The sequence below is a fragment of the Aquila chrysaetos genome, chromosome 20, assembly GCF_900496995.4.
Source record: "Aquila chrysaetos chrysaetos chromosome 20, bAquChr1.4, whole genome shotgun sequence".
Lineage (NCBI taxonomy): Eukaryota > Metazoa > Chordata > Aves > Accipitriformes > Accipitridae > Aquila > Aquila chrysaetos.
In genome coordinates, this window is record NC_044023.1 from 7,788,771 (window position 1) to 7,807,433 (window position 18,663).

Genomic DNA, 18,663 nt, shown 5'->3' on the forward strand with positions numbered 1-18,663 from the left:
TTTTATTTAATACTTTATCTGCCAGAAGGCAAGGAACAGTAAAGGTTACTTCTCAGGAAAGTTTTCTTTCTTCCAGAACCACAGAACATCACCAAGTCTGATAAAAACTCATGCAGAAACATGAAATTAAAAAATTCTGTCAGCATGGCTTATAAAAAAACAAATTCCAAAGACAGAAATCCACACACCAGGGTAGCATTAACTCCTTCAGTAACATATCACCCTTGAAAGGGACTGCAAGTTTTCAGATTCTTTGGAAATAAAGTCGTGGCCCACAGACTCTGGGGCAGCTTCTGCTTCCCCTTTTAATGACAGCACAAAACTGGCAAGCTGAAGGTCTCAAACATGATTCAACATCAACAGGTTTTTTTGTTATATTTGGTGAAGGTAAATTGATTAAGAATACTAAACAAACACAGATTAAAGGTGCCATGCACCAAGGTATTCACAACCAGCATAACAATAACAGCTCCCATTCCACACTGGCCCTTTTCTGACATGACAGCCATAAGTGCAGTTTAGACCACAGAGCTCACATGCCTAAGCAACCAAGATAGAATCATCCAACACAAGTTCAGTTTTCTCCTCACATCCGAGTACTTTCTTAAAATGTATACGTTAGCTTCTGAGAAATCTAACAAGTTTGCGCTGTAATTTATTTTCAACATTCTGTGTTAGCAGCACAGCTCTGGAGATAGCAAAATGACATTGTCAGTTTCTTTCTTTATAGATTTATGAGCAGCAAGGTTAAGTTTTAATCATAATCTACCCTGTCTTTTAATAATATATATGCTAACATGTCATTGTGATCATTCCTTCCAGGAAAGTTTAGCTGAACTTGAATAATTATAATTGAAATTACAGTCTGCAAATTTGTAGTGAAATAGAACTAAAATTAAGATATTTAAAAGCACTTTTATCACGTAGTTTAAAAAGTCACTTTCAGAACCTATCAGTTCCATGGCAGAGATTACTTATGGTTTAATAGATCATCAAATAAGGCTTTAATGGGTAATCATAACCATAAGATCTCATCAAAAATAAACAACTAGAAATGCTTTCCCAGGTGTCTGAAGAGACACATTTATTTTAAAGTTGGGGTATGGCTTTTGTGTGGTTTTGTTTGGTTTGGGTTTTTTAAATGCCTTTTATTTGCCACCGCAATCATCAGGTCTGTTTCTGGACACAATTCTTTAGTCTTTGATAGCAGCAATTTACAAGCTCACAAGCAAAGGAAGCTCCAATACCTTTTTATAAGCCTGTCCATTCAAAAAAAAAAAAACCAATCCCACTGTTTAGCATGGGAATCAAGAGACCAGAGGAAACACTAGCAGTTGCTTTTCTGCATCTTGGCTGCAAAAAGTTTCCCTTTACTTGCAGCAAGATTAAGTCTTCAAGCAGTTGTTCTTCAGCACTCTCCTGTTTGTGTTGTATTTCAATTAAGTGTTCCTTGCTGAAGACATATCACTTAAAACAATGCATCACAGAGTAAGACAACAGAAGCTGAGGTCTCTCAGCCAGCGATTGCCAAGCACCTGACAAGTGTTAATGAGTTAAAGCAACTAAACCCTCTACTCAAAAATGGAAACTTCCTAATAGGCTAAGGTACTGAAAGTAAGGTTTTGTTAATCATACCTAAGCTCACAAAAAAAGTCAACACATAACCCAAAGTAGTCTTTTACCTTAGTAATATACCATCATTTACTATCAGTGGAACTCAGAGTTACTAGTTTTAGATGAAAAAATAAAGGTTAAAGGCACCTGTTTTGTGGACTACAGCAAGCATGCAAGCTAGTAACCTCCACCCTGCTCACAGAACAGGTATCTCCCTCACTAAACCTCAGCTTGTGTTTCAGCATCTTGCTTAACACTGGCAGAGAAGCAAAGGATTGATTTGCTAGGAAGAAAGACTGGGGGAGAAAGGGGAAGAAAAATCCAACAGCTCACCACTGATGAGTTACTTTAGTGACTTGCTGTATTAGCATAGGAAGTTAATACTGACCTTAAGCTTTGCAAAGGATTTTAGTCTTTTCCAATGCAATTGCAAGACCAAATTACTTCTCCTCTGTTAAAGCTCTCACACTAAATAATTCTTCTTTCCCTCAAACAGATCCCAGTCCCATAGCTGGAGAACTGCTATCAAGAAGCAAGGAGAAATCCCAAACCATAGTTAAAACACAAAAAGAGACAGAAGGGAATAGATACTTACACACTGGGAACCCATAAACGGACTGTTTTGTCTCTAGAGCCTGAAGCCACCAGGTGACCAGAAGGTGAAAACTGAACACACATCACTGCATCTTTGTGGCCCACAAAGCGATAGGCTCTCATCTGAGGTCTCATACTCCAGATCATCAGGCATGAATCCATTGAGCCACTTGCTGAAATAAAAAGGAAAACCAAACCCACACAAAACCAAACTTGCATTAGTTCTCCTCCAATTACACTGAAACTACATTTCACACTCAGTTCATCATTACAGCTTTCAGCAATCTCAAGTACATTGTCCTTGAAGCTTCACCGATGTATTGCATACTGTGTATTTCATTAGTAATTCAAAGAAAGTCAGTCATGCATTGGCTTGGACCAACAACTTACTTCCAAGAGTAAAGTCACACAACAGCTGCAGAGACAAAAGCCACACAAGTTGCAAAACTTCTTCCAAATAAATACACACCAAGGCAACACATAGAAGGTCTGTGAATGAAGGTTCTCTTGTCACTTTTTTATTGGGAAGCAGAGGCAGCTGTCGGCTGCAGCAGGTTAAATATCAAGTAACACACTACAGATTAAGCAGAGAAGCCCTGTGAGTTGGTGACTTAAAGGCAACCCAGCTACATCTCCCTCTAACACCTCTCCCTTGTTGCAAAAACATTGATCAGAGTCAGCTCAGCAGTTCTTAACATACGAAAAATACAAGCTTGCAACACTATTAGAGCAGTGTTCAGTTTGCTATTAGTAGGAAGGGTCTGCAGGCCTTGATGGTAGTCATGAGAGGCTTTAAGGAAATATGGATGGAGATGGGGTCCCTCCAGCTACTCACACCCACTCTTCTACTCATGACTACTTCTATAGTCACCTGTGGGAATAAAAAACAACCAACAACCACCACAACTTGCCTTTACTCTTGGGCTTCTAAGAAAGGGGTGGAAGAGGGAAAAGGCATGCTCCAAGGACAAGAAGGGCTGGAGGGAGACCCCCCAGGACAGGTGCTGCTTTTTCAAGATCTCCCTCAGCAGCAAGAGCAAAGGGCCACTTAAGCAGAAGGCAGAATTCAGGTGCACATGCTACACCCATTGAAAGCACAACTGACAACTCATCTCCATGACACTGAACTTCATACAAGCTACATCCCCCTCTCTGTCTGACAGGAGCCATATCGGTCCCTGCCAAGAATACCAGGCAACAGGTTTCCCAAACATAAGAGTAAATTCCACTTCAGTCAAACTCTCCTGCCCAGGTCCCATCACTGACTCAGTGCAGTGAAAACTAAACAGCTGTTCATCCCCTAAAGCCCGCCACACTGTGTGAAGTCTGTAGCACTGGGACCCTAGTGATTTGTAAAAGAGCAAACATATGCCCATGGCAACTTAAAGTCTCAAACAATAACAGCAAAAATACCCCTTCTAATCAATTTTAATGCCTAACAGAAAACTTCTGTATTTGCCTGTGGAAAATCTACGAATATACACATCTTAGCCTGCCAACAAACCCAAGCTGCATCTGTATCTCTCTGCTTGAGTGCCAAGTGGGGTATATCTCCAGGGAGATCTTAAGATGTTCCTAGAAAAAAAAAGAGCAGTTTAATGGTAGGTTCTGACATGGCAGTATCATAATTACAAGAAGAATTCAGTTCGCTAGTGTTATGGCAAAACACCAAACAGATTTTGCTGGAAATGTCCTTCTATTTCAGTCATTTTGACATAAAAAATAATGGTCATCTCTCTTCCTGAAATGGGCATATATTATTCCCAAATCAATAGGAAACAGGATCATTTATTATTCATGTCCCCTAAGGGGAAACAAAAAACCTTACACATTTGTCAGTTCAACTGTTGGTTTTGTTTTTCATACAGGCAACACCTTTCCTTACTGATATTAAAATTTAAGAGGAGACAACTGTGCAAAAGTAGATTGAGCACACAGCCTAGCGTCAAGAGATTTGAACATCAGTCATAACTACACTAAGTCATTGTCTGGCAAGGTTATTAAGTTGCAATATCACAGCTTCCCCAGGACTGATGTTAAAAAATTTAAGGAAAATAATACTCTGACATCTCAATAAAGCACTTCAGTATGATGCTTATATGTGACTTGTTGGCAATACCTATTATCCTTATTGGATTGAGCAAGCAATCTAATGGCATAAAAAGACTGAGTCCTCTAGGTTTGGTTGGTTTATTTCAGGGCGGGGGGGGGGGAATCAGGAAAAAGAACTTTAAGATCTCGTAAGAGTCAAGTACACACAACTGACCTGACAGTATCTAAAGAAGAAAAATTCTTAGAATTTTTTCCCTTTCTTACCTGATCTCATTTACTAAAAATATCAAGAGCGGCTATTTCACAGTCTAGATGGAGGCGGTAAAGGCCCCCCGTACTACTTCTGAAAGGCCATTCAAAAGCAATGCTAAATTACATTCAAAGCACCCTTGCTAAACAGAGATCTGCATTGACTGAATAAAGTTTTAGGAATATACAAACAGAATCACAGACACAGAGCGAACTCTTGCTCTGCAATCAAAGATGCAGAAAGTGGAAAGGAAAAGATAGCAGACAACAATAAACACAGCAGCAGGGAGAAAGGGCATCCAAGACAAATTTGATTCATTTTCGTTTCCTTGCAGCTTCCAGTAGATTGTGTAGGTTGCAAGATCAGAACAGGATTATTACCTGTTAGACTGCTCCATTTCTGTTTACTGATGCCTGCTGCACCCACTGCCTACCAGGTATATTGCCTCAAACTATCATTTCTGCCTTATCTTCTCTGCAAGCCAAAGCAATGTCCACCATGCCACAAAGACCAAACAGCAACTTCACTAAGAGCCAAAAACCCTCCTGGTTCCTACTCAATGCACATGCAGTGGATTACTGAATAGCAATTAGGACACAAGCCTTGGCATAACCACAAGCAGCTGTCTAAAGGGGAGAAATGGAAGAGGGAGAAAAAGAAGTAAGGTTTTACCTTAAGCTAACTGCATGCTAAAACCAGCTATGTGAAATAAGCATTGGTAGATGTCCCTAAAGCTCTAGCAGGACGCACACAATCTGCCACCCCTATGGTTCAAGAACTGGATTTTTTTCAAAGCACAGAGAAACATTCATCCTGAAATTCTCCAAAATCTCTTCATCATGAAAACAAGTTCTTTGCTCTTGTAGAGCTCAGTACCTCCAGTGCTCCCTCCATTTAACTAAAGCAGAGAAGCTCTTTATTTATCATCTGGCCATCAAAACATAGAGAGACAATTTACCCAATTGTTTCTTATTGAGACTGAAGTCCACGCTAGTGATGGCATCTCTGTGGCCTTTGAAGTGTCTCTCCAGGGACGGATCTTCCTAGAAGACAATAATGTTCAGACACTATAGATTAAGAACCATCTTCGCACAATAAAACCATTTTATTTCTATGACAAGCGAACCAAGCCAGATATTCAGCCCACAAAAGCCAGGTAGAGATAAGAACACCATGCAACACAAAATGTGAATTTCACATGTATTGGCAAACTTTAAAAGGGGCAAATTATCCAAGTTGATAACCTCCCTGGATCTTAGGTTACTTCCACAAATCATTCATGCATTTTTACAACGTGCTGCTGGTACAGAGACCCCAAAGCTGACTTTGGAACAGATCAGCCTTGTCAATTACCACCTGAGCAGGCAGTCAAGCTCAACTTTGCTCTGATAGCTGCTCATCTCAGCACAGGTATAGCCAAGAGGCCACTGTTCACACAGAAGGGACAAATTTGCAAGATTTAACACACCTGTCAAAACAGACAGGTAGAATCAGAACTGCAGCAAAACAGACTGACCCACTACTCTTCCCCTACATCTGGGAATACAGCATGTCCCTACATGGCACCTTGCTGCAAAGGCCAAACAAAGCCCGAGGTCAAGGGGAAAAACCAAAAACACCGAGAGAACCATTACAAGAGATTGTAACACTTGAAAACTGTCCAGACTTCAGAACAGGCTGATCAGCCTTCAATTCCTGCTCTCATACACACAGCCTCTGCCTCCCTGTCAATCCCCACCACAGCCTGCTCCCCCCCAGGACATGACCACAGCCCCAGCCTGCTCAAACAAGCACCCAATCCCAGAAGAACAGGAGCTGACCTTCCCCAGGGGCTGACCTCCCCAAATCCAGAACTCCCCCCCCCCCCCCCCCCGCACCAGCCCCCCCCCACCAGCCTAGAGGTGCCCACACACACACAAACACAGACCCATCCCGGCTGCAACAGCACCCCAAGAACCAGGGCTGCCCCCTTCCCTGAGCCCCAGCAGCATTAAGCTCCCCCAAGCCTACCTCTGTTCCCAGTGCCTTCCAACCCAAGCAAGCCCCTGCTGCACAGCCCAACCCCAGCAGCACTAAGCCTCCCCTTAACCCAGAACTGCCCCCCACCACCACCCCGGCCCCAGAGCCCCCCAGGCCTTCCCCTGCACAGCCCCGCCCCAGCAACACCAGACACTCCCCCCCGGCCCAGCACCAGGCCTGCCTTCCCCCCCACCCAAAGACACCAGGGCCACCCCCCTTCCCCAGCCCTGCACCGTGCCCCCCCCCCCCCCAACGGCCGCCCCCCATCAAACCCCGAGCCCAAGGGCCCCATGCACCACCACCCCCAGCGCCAGGGCTCCCCCCAACACTCCTCCCGGCCCCAGGGGCCACAGCCTCCCCGTCCCCAACACCCTCCCAGAGGCCCAGGCTGCCCCCGACCCGGCCCCAGCGGCCCCCAAGCCTTCCCCCTCTCAGTGGCACCAAACCCCCAGGCCGCAGCAGACCCCGGCCCGACCCCCTAGGCCTTCCCCCTCTCAGCCCAGCCCCAGCGGCACTAAACCCTCAGGCCGCAGCAAACCCCGACGCTCGCTCGCTCCCTCCCTCCCTCACCAGGCAGCCGGCGGCCATAACCCCTCTCGCGCGCCACAATTCAGTTTCGGCGCCTCCCGCGCCCCGTAGCAACGGTTCCGCCCTTAAAGGGGCCACGGCGCCGGGCCGGAAGGGGCGGGCGGGGGCACTTCCGGCCGTGGGCGGGGCCTGTCCACTGAGGGGGGCCGCCATTACAAGCCCGGGAGGTGGAGCGGGAACCTACTGCTGGCTGGGGCTCGTCTTCCTCCTCCTCTTCTTCTTCTTCTTCTTCCTCCCGCCGGTCAGGCTATAACGCAAGCCCGGTTGGAAGTGTAGGGAAGGAGTCTCGTGGGCCTTGCTGTGGAAGTCAGTTCCTCTGAGCGCAGCTGGCCCTGTGTGAGGGTGCTCACCGGTATTAGGAAAATTTCTTTCCCTCACTGTTACAGCAGTTAGTCTTTAGAGTATGAAAGCCTGTTAGCTTTGTTAATACATATTAGTTCACATTATACACTGCAGGGTAAGGAGATAGTGAAATTTTACTGGAGACTTTGGTATTGTTCATACTTAAGTAAATGGACTAAAGGACGGCCCGGCCTTGGGCGTAAGGCTTGTGCTCTGTGGAAGCTTAGAGCTGTCCGTGAGGGATAAAGGGTACCCCTGGACAACCGAGGTAACACCAGCATCCAAGCCCCTCTGACACGGCTTTGAAACCTTCCCAGAATCATACACAAGTAACTCCAGTAAGACCCAACTCAGGGACATCTGGATCAATAGACAAGCAGCAAGAATACTGCAGAAACAGAGTTGCTTTGCAAAGTTTTCCTATGATTAAGTGATTAGTCAAATTGTGTTGTACCTGAACACTTGAAGGGTGTAGGATCCCAGTGTAAAACCACTTTTGGGGTGCCACAGTTTGGCTGGGACACCTCTTGCACATGAGTAGCTATTTATCCTTGTAATTCTAGACTTTGCGTCCTGGCCTCTCTCCTTGGTCAGCACGGGCCAGTTGTGAATTTTCTCAACATAGCATGTTGCCACGCCGCTGCCAAGATGGCTTTTTTCATCCTGTTATGCTTCTCCCCAGCACACTTCTTATCACATCAGCAGGGGATGTGCTTCCTAACTTTGTCCTAAGTCCAAGAAGAGCAGAACAGCATGTAATTCTCCTGCCTGTATTTTACGGTTTCCTTGTCAGACTGTCAAATGTTGCGTTCCTTCCTCTTCATCCTCTGGGCAGGAGATGTTCCAGTTCACTTTATCTGAATCACTCGTGCTTTGTTCATAAATGCAGAGCATTTAATTGTTTGGAGGCCTTGTGACCTAAAAGCTGAGGTTTTTTGGACGAAGCTTGTTCTACTACATGAAATTGAGTTAAAAATGAAATGGATTGTTCTCTGGTTATTAAGGAACTGACGGTTTCATTCAACACACAGGGAATCCTCCAGCTTTTGTTCCAGCATTAACAAACCGCTTCCAAATTACACAGGTCTGTCATTGCTGTTGAAAACTGTCTGCTACAGCATAGGGCAGTGGATGGGCTCTAAAACGGCGCTTCCCAGAGCACAACCAAGCAATAAGGACCTTTACAAGACACATTTCAAGCTGTGCTGGATTTGGACCAGAAATTATTTTACTCCCACTCCTAATCAACAGCAAAAAAGGAAAAGAAGTTTTCCTTAATGTGAATCAGCCCAAGCAATCAAGCTCTCCAATTCTCGGAAAGTAATCGGTCATGTATTTTGTCTAAATACATATTTGTGCCTTTTCTAGCTTTTTTCCTTTTTATTTTTTAAGATTAGTGTCTCTAACTGAAAAGTTGCTTCATGCAGGGTTAAAAAAAATTTGCTTTCTTAAGGAAAAGCACAGTCAAGTGGAACACCTGACAATTTCAAACCTTTTCCTTATCTGCCAGGATGTTTTGCTTTGGGCAGTGTCTGAACACACCTCTCCCACCGCCAGCTGCAGCTTTTTCCCTGCTAAATCAGCCAAAAGCATCACGACAGTCTCAGCGTGCACTGGCTACATCCACAGCAGTTGTGATCGATCCCTGGGGACAGCACTCATGCCTCCCAGCACCTCCATGCCAGATTCCAGCCAGTGGGAGAAGGACACAAATCCCCACTGAGGTCGTCACTGGCACAAGGCTATATATACCGCTGCCAGTGCACAGTCACTGCCCACGTGTTGCCTCTGGAGCCTACTGACATCCCTTGTGGCCACAGCAGACCAATACTGGTGTGATCCAGGCTGCCATGGAGCCATAACCACAATCCCATGAATTGTTCTTCTCAGGGAAGCCATCCATCCTTCTCCCTCCCGCACTGCCATCCCATGGTCAACAGTCTGCTGGTTTGAGGGTGTTTGTGTGTCTGAAAAGCTCTCCATTTCCCCCTGCCATTTGAGTAACTGGGTCTGAAGAGATACATTCCTCCCTCAGATATGGCCTTTCTGCCCACATAGCTATGGATCTTGGATCTATAAACCTGACGCAGTTTCCAGCATCGCCTAATCTGTTCCTCACAAAATTCTTTGGCATTTGACTATTAGCTTTTCTTTTTCTGCACAGAAATAAACCAGAACACGGAAAAGATGCTAAATATGCCCGAGGCACTAAAGAAGCCTGTACAACCCATTTTAGAGAAATATGAAGTCAGAAACATATTGTGGTTGCACTCCCACTTATAAAGGCAGAAAATGGGAACATTTGCTTTTATTGAAGGATTCCACCACCTAAAAAAAAAAACCCAAAACCCAACACACCTCTAGATCATACACTAGCAGCATCTATGGTGGCCATGGCTGGATACTTCGCTTACCAAGTCCTCAGCCCTGGGGTACCACTGCCATAACACCAACAGCCAGAGGAAACAGCAGCCCAGTGGCGAGACATTCACACCTGCAGCAGTCCAGAACAAATGTCAAAAGAAAAAAAATTAAAGAATATTCATGCCAAGGTCTTTGGGAAAAAAGGGCCCTTGGGAGCAACAGGCATACATCAGGTCCTGTGGTGGAGAGGACAGAGTCTTGAGATAGCCCAGTTCAGCCAGGGCAGCGCTGGCCAGGCTCTGTCCCAGCATCTGAACGTCTTTGTGGCATTATCTGCCCTGGGTTTGGGCAGGATGGGATTTTCCCGTCCCTCAGAAACCGTTGCCCTGGGAGCCAGCCCCCTCCCAACGACCCAGCCAGGGAGAAGGACCTCAGTCCATGTGCTGTCACTCCACCACAGGCAGCACCCCGGTGTCACCACCGGCTGAAGACACACGGGCAGGAGTGTGACTCCTACTTTTCTTCAGATGACCACCTGAGGGCAGGCTAAGGCCTCTTCCAGCCTTCAGTTTTCTACAGCTGCAGAAATAAGCAGGAAAATTGGATAAAATGCAGCATGATTTCATTAAAGATGAATCATGCCAAACTAGCCAGCTTCTTTGTTAAGACTACCACAACTCTGGGTGAAAAAAGCGTTGAGCTAGCCTCTTAAATACCACTTCCCAGCTTGCAAAACCTAGACATACAGTAACTCTCAGGAAGTACTTCCCTGGGGCTGTTTGTATGGCTGTGAATCAGGAAGAGGCCAGAAGCCCCAGGATCTGCCACCTTCTGTCGTAACGACAGAGCCTTGCATTGCGAGCCCTTGCAGGGCTGCGGTCCCTGCACGCTGCAAGGCAGCACGCAGCCACATTGGACAGCAAAGCTATTGAACAGCATCAGACCCACCCAGAATTCAGGTGGGTCATTCTTGCATGAAATTACAGCTAACCTTTGACTTCAAGCCCAATTCAGAAAGCCCTGAACTTCTCGCTAGAGTGAGCGCGTCTAAGTTTAGCAACTAAACTGAATGTTTACCACTTCTGTGTTGCAAACCCCACTTCTCACGTGTCCTGTTAATATTTAAACTGCTGAGCACACCAGTCTCTATGCATACTTTTGCAGTTTTAAGAATATGCCAACTGGTGGACAGTGTGCTAGGCTTCAGAAAGCCACAATGAGACTTTTCCTGGGAAAGCTGAGGTTCTCAACAAGACCAGTGGTGGGAAGAAGTATTTGCTGTCTACAGAGAAAGCACCAAGAGATGTGGAGTTGGTCAAGGCAATGTGCACAAGCTAAGATGGAACCAGCAACCGCACCCAAGTCTCCCAGTCATTAGCAGCACTCTCAGAACAAGGTCATCCTGTCTCCATGACCACCATGATCCCAGCATAGGTCTCCTGCAGCTGTTCTGTGTCTCATCCCAACACGCCCTAGAGATGGAGGTAGGGGCCTTGAGCAACCAACCTTGCAATGCTTTGGCATATGTCAACCCCACCAGCTGGGATGGGACAGCCACCCTGTTATTGCCGCTTTGCATCCAGAGAGCACAGCAGGGATTTAGGCAGCCTAAGCAGACAGCTACAAGGAGCCAAAAATTGCAGGTGAAGATCAATGTAGTCCAGAGACTTGCTGTCCATACTTCCCTCGTTGCTGCTGTGGAAGGAGGCACCTGCAGACAGTTTAGGAAATACAGAGGGGTCCGTGTCCACCAAGGAGCTCAGCTGATGCCAATGACATGGTACCATTTCTTCCATGGTGCGATGCTGCTTTGCATCAGCTGAAGATGTAGCTTGCTGCCACATCAGAGATTTTCTCTTACTAATGACTTCGTCCTCCCACGTGTGCCAAACCCATTTATTTATAGCCCACAATTTTTTTTCTCCCACCTGCGTTTGTGCTTATTGTCCTTTCTTACAGAGTTAAGAAAAAGATGGGAGAAAAAAATCTTTTCCTCAAGTAAATCTCTCACTGACCTAAATGCAAATTTGTTCAAGGAAATTCAGAGAGCTCTGATCCTGTGTAAGAAGGGAAAGGGGAGGGCAGCAGGCTCTGCTGCTATCAGAATGGATCTTTACTGCTGCGTAACAACTAGGCAATGAAGCAAAAGCCACGGGAGTTTAAAGAGGAAGCTCAGCCAAAGGTCAGCTGGCTGTCCTAGGTGCTTGTTATCAGAGCCTTGAAAAGAGGGAGGAAGGTAACATGAGCTGATTATGGCAACAACTGGAAAAAGCTGACAGGCCTGGGGGAGCCTGTCACCCCTCCTCAGCACTCAGCATGCAGGGCTGCTTTGCCGTTGTAAAGCAAAGGGTCGTCAGAGCCCGGGCTCTGGAGCTGCTCGGGCCACTATGAAAAAATTTGTCTGTCTCAGATCCGAAGCATCTGCTAGGTGGAGAGCCAGAAAGCACTCTGTTAATTGCAATACCATATTTTATTTGCTGCCTTATCTTTGCAGATGATTTGTGCTACTTTCACTGCTCATCCATATAGGTGAAGTGGTGAGGGGAAGGGTGACAAGGGGACAGAGACATACTGACACCAGGGCATATCCTGGAGCACCAGAGGAATACACTGCTACTCCCTGCGTGAAGCTATACAGTTCTTCAGCCATCCAAGAGAGGTGGAGGGAAGGGAGCTCGCACATGCCTACAGTTTCCAGAACTGGCCTAAAGGAGGAGAAAGATTCAGGAGTGAGAAATCCTGGCAAGCTGGATCCAGCCAGAATCCCATCAGCAGCCTTCCGGGCATCTCCAAAGTTGTCTCTGACCACTTACATTGGTTCTAGTGTCTTAAGCCACTGTAAGATCTTCAAGTCTGTTACACGAATGTAGATCAAACCCACCTTTAAAGTATCTCCCAGTACAGGTGGCCCCAGCTCTGCTGATCTTGCTGACCAAGGGCAGGTGGCTGCTTTCAGTCCCTGAACTTTCTCTGCTGTCGCCTGCAGGGGTGAGCGGAGTTCAGTCTTTGCTGAACTCATGATTGCATCAACCCAGAACCCAAAGTGCACAGAGACTGGTACTAGGAAAATGCTAGCTGAGTTCACAGGAGTGAAGCTGAGACCTTTGGGACATGGAGTTCCCCACTCATGGGGCATGCACCCAGCATCCACACCCGGCAGGGGCATTGCCACACAGACCCTGGCACTGGGGCAGGCCTGGCCAGAGCGGGTAATGCTGGACAGTCCAGCACCACCCACCTAATAAACCAGAAAGGTATTATCAGCCTGAACAGTGCTAGAGGAGCTCTCTGAACAGCTTGTAGAGTTACTAAAGCCAGACCCTTCTGCAGTGAATTTAACTGTGTAGACAGTTAAGCAGCAGTCCTTTGTATTTCCAAGCCAGTTTGAGGCAGACCGAACCGGAGAGGTGGTATGGCCCACTGCCCACCACCCAAACCAGTTGCTTCCTTGCACGGATCATTTCCCCTTCCAACTTCTCATCCTCAGAGAGCGAAAGAGGCGCCTGGCTGCTCTTCTGTGCAGTGCCAACAGGAGCTCAGCCTTTGCTGGACCTCTTGGCGCTACCATGACATTGGCACATGCTTGTGCTGGGATGTCCGTCTTGCTAAGACAGACTAAAGGACAAGTGGGAACATTAAAGCCACAGAACTATATAAGAACAGTGTTTTCCACTGCCCAAACAGGACAGGACAACTAGAAAAGGTTTATTGTTCAAACAGTTTATTGCCAACTCTGGCTCCATTTATTACTAACTATTGGACTCTATTTCTTACCAACTCTATTAGACTATTTATTATGAATCTATTAGACCCTATTTACTTCCACTTATTAGGCTCTATTCACTCTGTAGTGACTATCTACACTGTCTCTACCATGTGCCACGCTGGGTCCAGCCCCATCACCTGCAGCCGCAGCGTTGGTGGCGCAGGTGCAGGTGGGACAACGTGGGGCTGTTGGGCCGTGGCCGTGGGGTGACGTTGGCGTGGCCGCGGCAAGGGCTGCTGCCGGCACGGGCATTGCCAGCCTGGGGTTGCAGGAGGGAGAGAGGCCAGCCCAGGGGAGCAGCCCAGCCGCTGGGCCGGGCTGCACGGGGGGGAAGGTGGGAAAGCCCAGCCCCGGTGCCAACGCTGGCAGCTGTGGTGCGGGAGGTGCAGCCTGGTGCGGTGCCGGAGGCCAGCCGGGGCCTGGCTGCTGGGTGGTGGTGCCAGGGATGGGGCAGCCCAGAAGCTCTCCCTGCCTGCGGCTCCAGCAGGGTCGGGAAGTCGGGGGGCAGCTGCCTGGGAAGGGGTTTGGGTGCTGCCAAAGCTGGGAGGTACTTCAGCCCGGAGCTTTGTTTTTGGGGACCTCCGAGGGGGAGACGCCGGCATGTCCTGTGGTTGAGCTGGTGCAAACACCTCCTTCTCCACCCCAGCAGCGGCTCCCCACACAGGCTGAAGACCTTGGTGGCTTCCTGAGGGGTGGCTTTCCTCCAGCTCCTCATCCAGGCACAATGCAGCCAGGACTCTCCTTTTGCATCCCACTCTTGGCTTGCACCTTGCCAGCAGCTGGGGATGGTGCCTCTTAAAGTTAGGGTTGTGGCAGAAGTGCAGAAGCTAAACAATGGAAAGGAGAAGAGTGAGTTGCCACCAGTTCCCACATGGGAAAAAACCAAGGATATGCAAACTAAGGCTTTTGACGGCAGAAGACAAAGGTGGGTGTTGAAAAACACTCTCAGGGACACTGGAGACCTCAAGCTTGGGCTGTCTCAAATGTTACAATATGGTTCTGTTAAGTTATAACCAGCCCTGGGTTTTCACCTGAGAAATGCCCTGAGAAAGAAATGAAGGTGAGGACATTTATGGCCATCCCTATCTCCTCTGTTGCCAAGGCTTATTTGATTTGAACATCAGTCTCTCCCACCAGTTCCTGTGCTGAGGAACTGATGTGCCTTCCTAGGAGCAGGAGTGGCTGCGTCTTCTGCCGGAAATTCTTCCCCAGAGTTAGACAAATCGGACACCTCTGGCAGTTCGCGCAGCCTATGGAGGTTGAGCTGATGATGGAAACTTTCCATGCTCTCCAGTTCAAAAACTCTCCCAAGTCCTCTTCTTGCCAGCACTTCCTTCTTGAACATTTCTTCAGTGAGGGCAACAAAGACTCCTTCATCAACCCACTGAATGGACTGAAACTTGTCGCTGTGGGCAATTTTCCAGAGCTGCTTGAGAAAGCAGAGGTCCTCGGTTTTGCCAGTGCTCTCCTCGGAAGAAGCAGGAGTGTCTCTTTCAGTAGTGCTGTCATCACTGCAAGCTTGGAAAGACTCTTCCGTCATTGCCCCTACAACAGCATCCCCAGCTGCTTGATCATCCCACTCAGGAGAGGCAGGAGAAGCTGAACGTGACGACTCCCCCAGGTCATCTGACAAAGAGGAGGAGGAGATTTCAGCTGTTGATGACTCCCTTTGAAACCATCCGGTCTCATTTGGGCTTGAGCTTTCTTCTGCAAACATTGCTCTGGCCAGCCAGGCTTGGTCCTGCCGGACACCAACCAAAGGCCAACTGGCGCCAACTGGCTGACTGCTGGTTCCCATGGGACATTCTCAAACATCACTGTGGCACCCATGCTGCATGGCAGTGACATCGCAGGGTGGCACCCGTGACCTGGCACAAGGGCGCAGCCAGAGGAGAAATTGCTGAAGAGTACTTGTTGCTTTTCACTCCCAGAGCCACTGGTGATAGGACTCCAGAGCCCAGAAGTCAATAAAGCTGTGTCGAGGGGCTGTAGGCAGGGAGAGGACCGTGCTGTGTGCGGTTGCATCCAGGAGTGGGTCCACAGGGAGGAGCAGGGATGGCTGCAGCCTTGGGCATCCCAGTGCCCTCATTTCTGAAGTTTTTGTGATTCACTGGAGAAACATCTTACAAGCCTTGGCTGCACATTCTTTAAAAGTCAAGCAAAATACTCCCATCTCTAAACACTGCATGACTGCACAGCAGTAATTTCTAGTCTCCCCAGGCACTGATAGTATTTTTGCTCCAAGAGAAGCCTAGTGGGCTGGTGAAAGATCAGCATCTTTCCCTCTGAGCTGCACAGCCACTTTCAGAGGAGCCCAGCATACAGCTCAGCCCAGCCCAGCACACCAGGACTGTCAAGCTGTGTCTGATATGGGTTGTCATAACCTTTGTCACAGCTACCAGGCACCCTCATGTTCTAGGCATGTGGTGCCATGATGTGCTCTGACCTTTCAGTGCGCTCCCTCCCCAGCACTGGCTGCATTGTGCCTTTCATCCTTTAGCTTCTCTAGCCCTGGAAGAGTTTAACTGGGAGGAAGACGTTTTGCCTTTTGTTTCTTATATTTGATGAGAAAGGGAAGGGTGTGCATGAAGAAATTTGCCCTGAAATACCCTCTCTGGATTGGAAGAGCTGGCAACTGTTTTTCCTGAGCCAGCTTTACATGTTCAACATAAGCTATACTGACTCCTTATGCTCCAGGCACTACCACAATACTGATAAAGCTCCTTCAGGCCAGCATTTAAAGATCTGTGAACAAGGACTCCTCATATGCCCTGAGATCTGTCCTGCAGCTGGAAAAGCTCCCTGGTAGCAAACTAAGCTTTCAAAGGGGCTCTGAATACTTCTGCCAAGCAAGGGGAAAGGGTTTCCCTTGTTAAAACACATTGCAGCAAGCCTTTGTGTGGCGTAAACCCTCTTCATACCAGCAGGATCAATGCAAAGGACCTGTCTGTGGTACCTGGTATCTCAGCTCCTGCTTCTGTCTCTCTCCCTCGCAGCCCACTGTGAGGCAGGTTGGCTGCAGCATTTTGTGAGCTCTATAACAGGGGAGGCTATTTCTAAGTTGACAGAGACCCAGCAGACAGCTGAGAGCCCAGAACAACCCGAGCTCACTTTGTTGGCAGTCCCAGGTTACTGTTCTCTAGCAATCTGTTCTAAGCATTGGCTAAGTTTGGAAACAGTGCTAAAAGCAGGCTTGCTGCTATCATGCCAATGAATGAAGAGCTTGTCAACAGAGGGAGATTCACTAGCAGCAGGACAAGGGAGCAGCACAAACATTACTGTACAGTATTTCCTCTATAGAATGGTACATATCTAAATGTGAGTCCTTCAAAATGCTATAATAGAGTTTTAATACTGCATTAAGTGCTGGGAAATGGGAGGAGCAGAGGGTATTTCATCGTCTAGCTTCAGACTTTTGCAAATGGATGTGAATCCGCCACCCAAAACACAGATTCAACTAACAAGCCAGTTCCTAACACATTCTGACCCTTGAAAAATGTCCATATTCAGCTTTTGGCTTTCACTTTATCGCTGGAAAATCCTCAGGAATTTAGGCTTGCTCTGAGGGTGAAGCTCACCAAATGTTCACACAAGCCAAGAAGCAGCACACAAAGTGCCGTTGCTGGCCACAGGGCAAACCCTTTGGGGCGGAGAGCCAGGACCCAGTGACCGCAGCCACCTCTTCAATCTCTACCTTCAGGAAGCAACTTGTTCCGTTTTCTCCTGTGAAAGCAGAAAGGGGAAGAAAGGAGCTGGTTGTCACAGGAAGATGGACAAGTCAAAAAAAGAGAGGCACTACAGCTGCAGTGAGTTCGAGATGTGCTGCTTTGAGTGATCCTGAGGTATAGGAGAAGCCACTGTCCTGTGCAGCACCTCAGGCCTTCTCAGAATTTACTTCCCACCACAAGTCACCCAGCCCTGCGTGTCTTGGTCAGGGTCAGGTTTACTCCCTCTTGGACAGGAGACACATTCCTCTGCCTCTGCCTTTCAGCTCAATGCCAGGTCCACAATGCGCCTGATAGATAATCCAAGCCCTATCAAGACCAAGAGCATTCTTGTCTATCACTGTACCTTGACCCACTGTACGAGATCTTTTTTATCAACTCTTGGAGATGTGGGAAGCAGCTGGACCTGGGATCTGTGAGAAGAAGCAGCAGCATATCAGGCATCTCAAAAATAGAAAGATCAGAAAGGTTAGGCTCGGATCAAGTGAGGCAGACAAAGCCCATAACCCCTGCCAGGAAGATGAGCAATGCAAACAGCGGATGGCTGTATCTGAAGTAGAGATTTTTTCCCAGTCACAGCAGAGGAATGTGTTTTAAGTAGCTGGCTTTTGGCCTTCTGTTTTGTTTACTCTTCCAAAGACAAAACCAAAAGTGACGCCATATTCCACTTTATTGAAGCACAGAAGGAAGCATCTGGGAAGGGGAGGCAGAACATGACAAAGTCCAGGCCAGCCTAAAGGGAGACACGCACAAACCCTCCTGCTCAGCCTGCTGAATATGTAGATATTTATCTACACAGCCTGCTACCACAGCCAAATGGAAAATGCCTGCTGGGCTTTGGGATGCTGCAAGCAGCCAGGAGGAGAACAGGGGGGAATATCACACTCAACTGCTCCTCAGGCGTTGCTTGGTTTCTTGAATAACCACAATGGCATAGAAGGACCAGACCCTCAGCTGATGTGAGCAGGCTCCGCAGCCTCCACCACAGCTGCATTCGTACTTACACCAGTCCCAGAGCCACATGGCTACTGCCCAATTCTCAAGCTTGTGGTAACTTTTAACCTGTGCAAGTAGAAGCAGAAGAGCAGAATGAGGAAGCGATCCCCTGAAACTTGTCCTGTGTGAGGGACTTCCCTGGAGAACCAGCACGAGAAAGGTGCTGCCTGCCCAGAGAAGGGCTGCACTCAACCAGGCACTGGAAAATGGCCAAGCACTGGTTCAAGCTGGGTGCTTCGTTCACAGAAGACAGTACCTCTGCCAAGTGCAGGCAGTGGCTGAACACTGTTATAATTAGAGCTGAGGTGCAAGGCCAGTTGTTTCCAACTGCTGTTATTTTTATTACATGTCTT

General features: G+C 47.7%; 1 protein-coding gene across 3 annotated transcripts in view; it reads right to left on the minus strand.

The window, feature by feature from the left end:
• The window catches only part of POC1A (POC1 centriolar protein A), a 90,550-nt gene that overhangs the window by 52,088 nt on the left and 19,799 nt on the right, over positions 1-18,663 (minus strand). For 2 of the 3 annotated variants that reach the window (XM_030043663.2, XM_041118725.1), the window contains exons 1-3: positions 7,100-7,274; positions 5,469-5,553; positions 2,210-2,381 (exon numbers count right to left, since the gene is read on the minus strand). In XM_030043663.2, coding sequence (XP_029899523.1) covers positions 2,210-2,381; positions 5,469-5,553; positions 7,100-7,270 — 428 coding nt within the window. In that variant the 5' untranslated portion in view covers positions 7,271-7,274. Of the gene's footprint in view, positions 1-2,209; positions 2,382-5,468; positions 5,554-7,099; positions 7,275-9,873; positions 9,954-18,663 lie in introns of those variants that run through there. The other variant, XM_041118726.1, reaches the window with a different exon arrangement.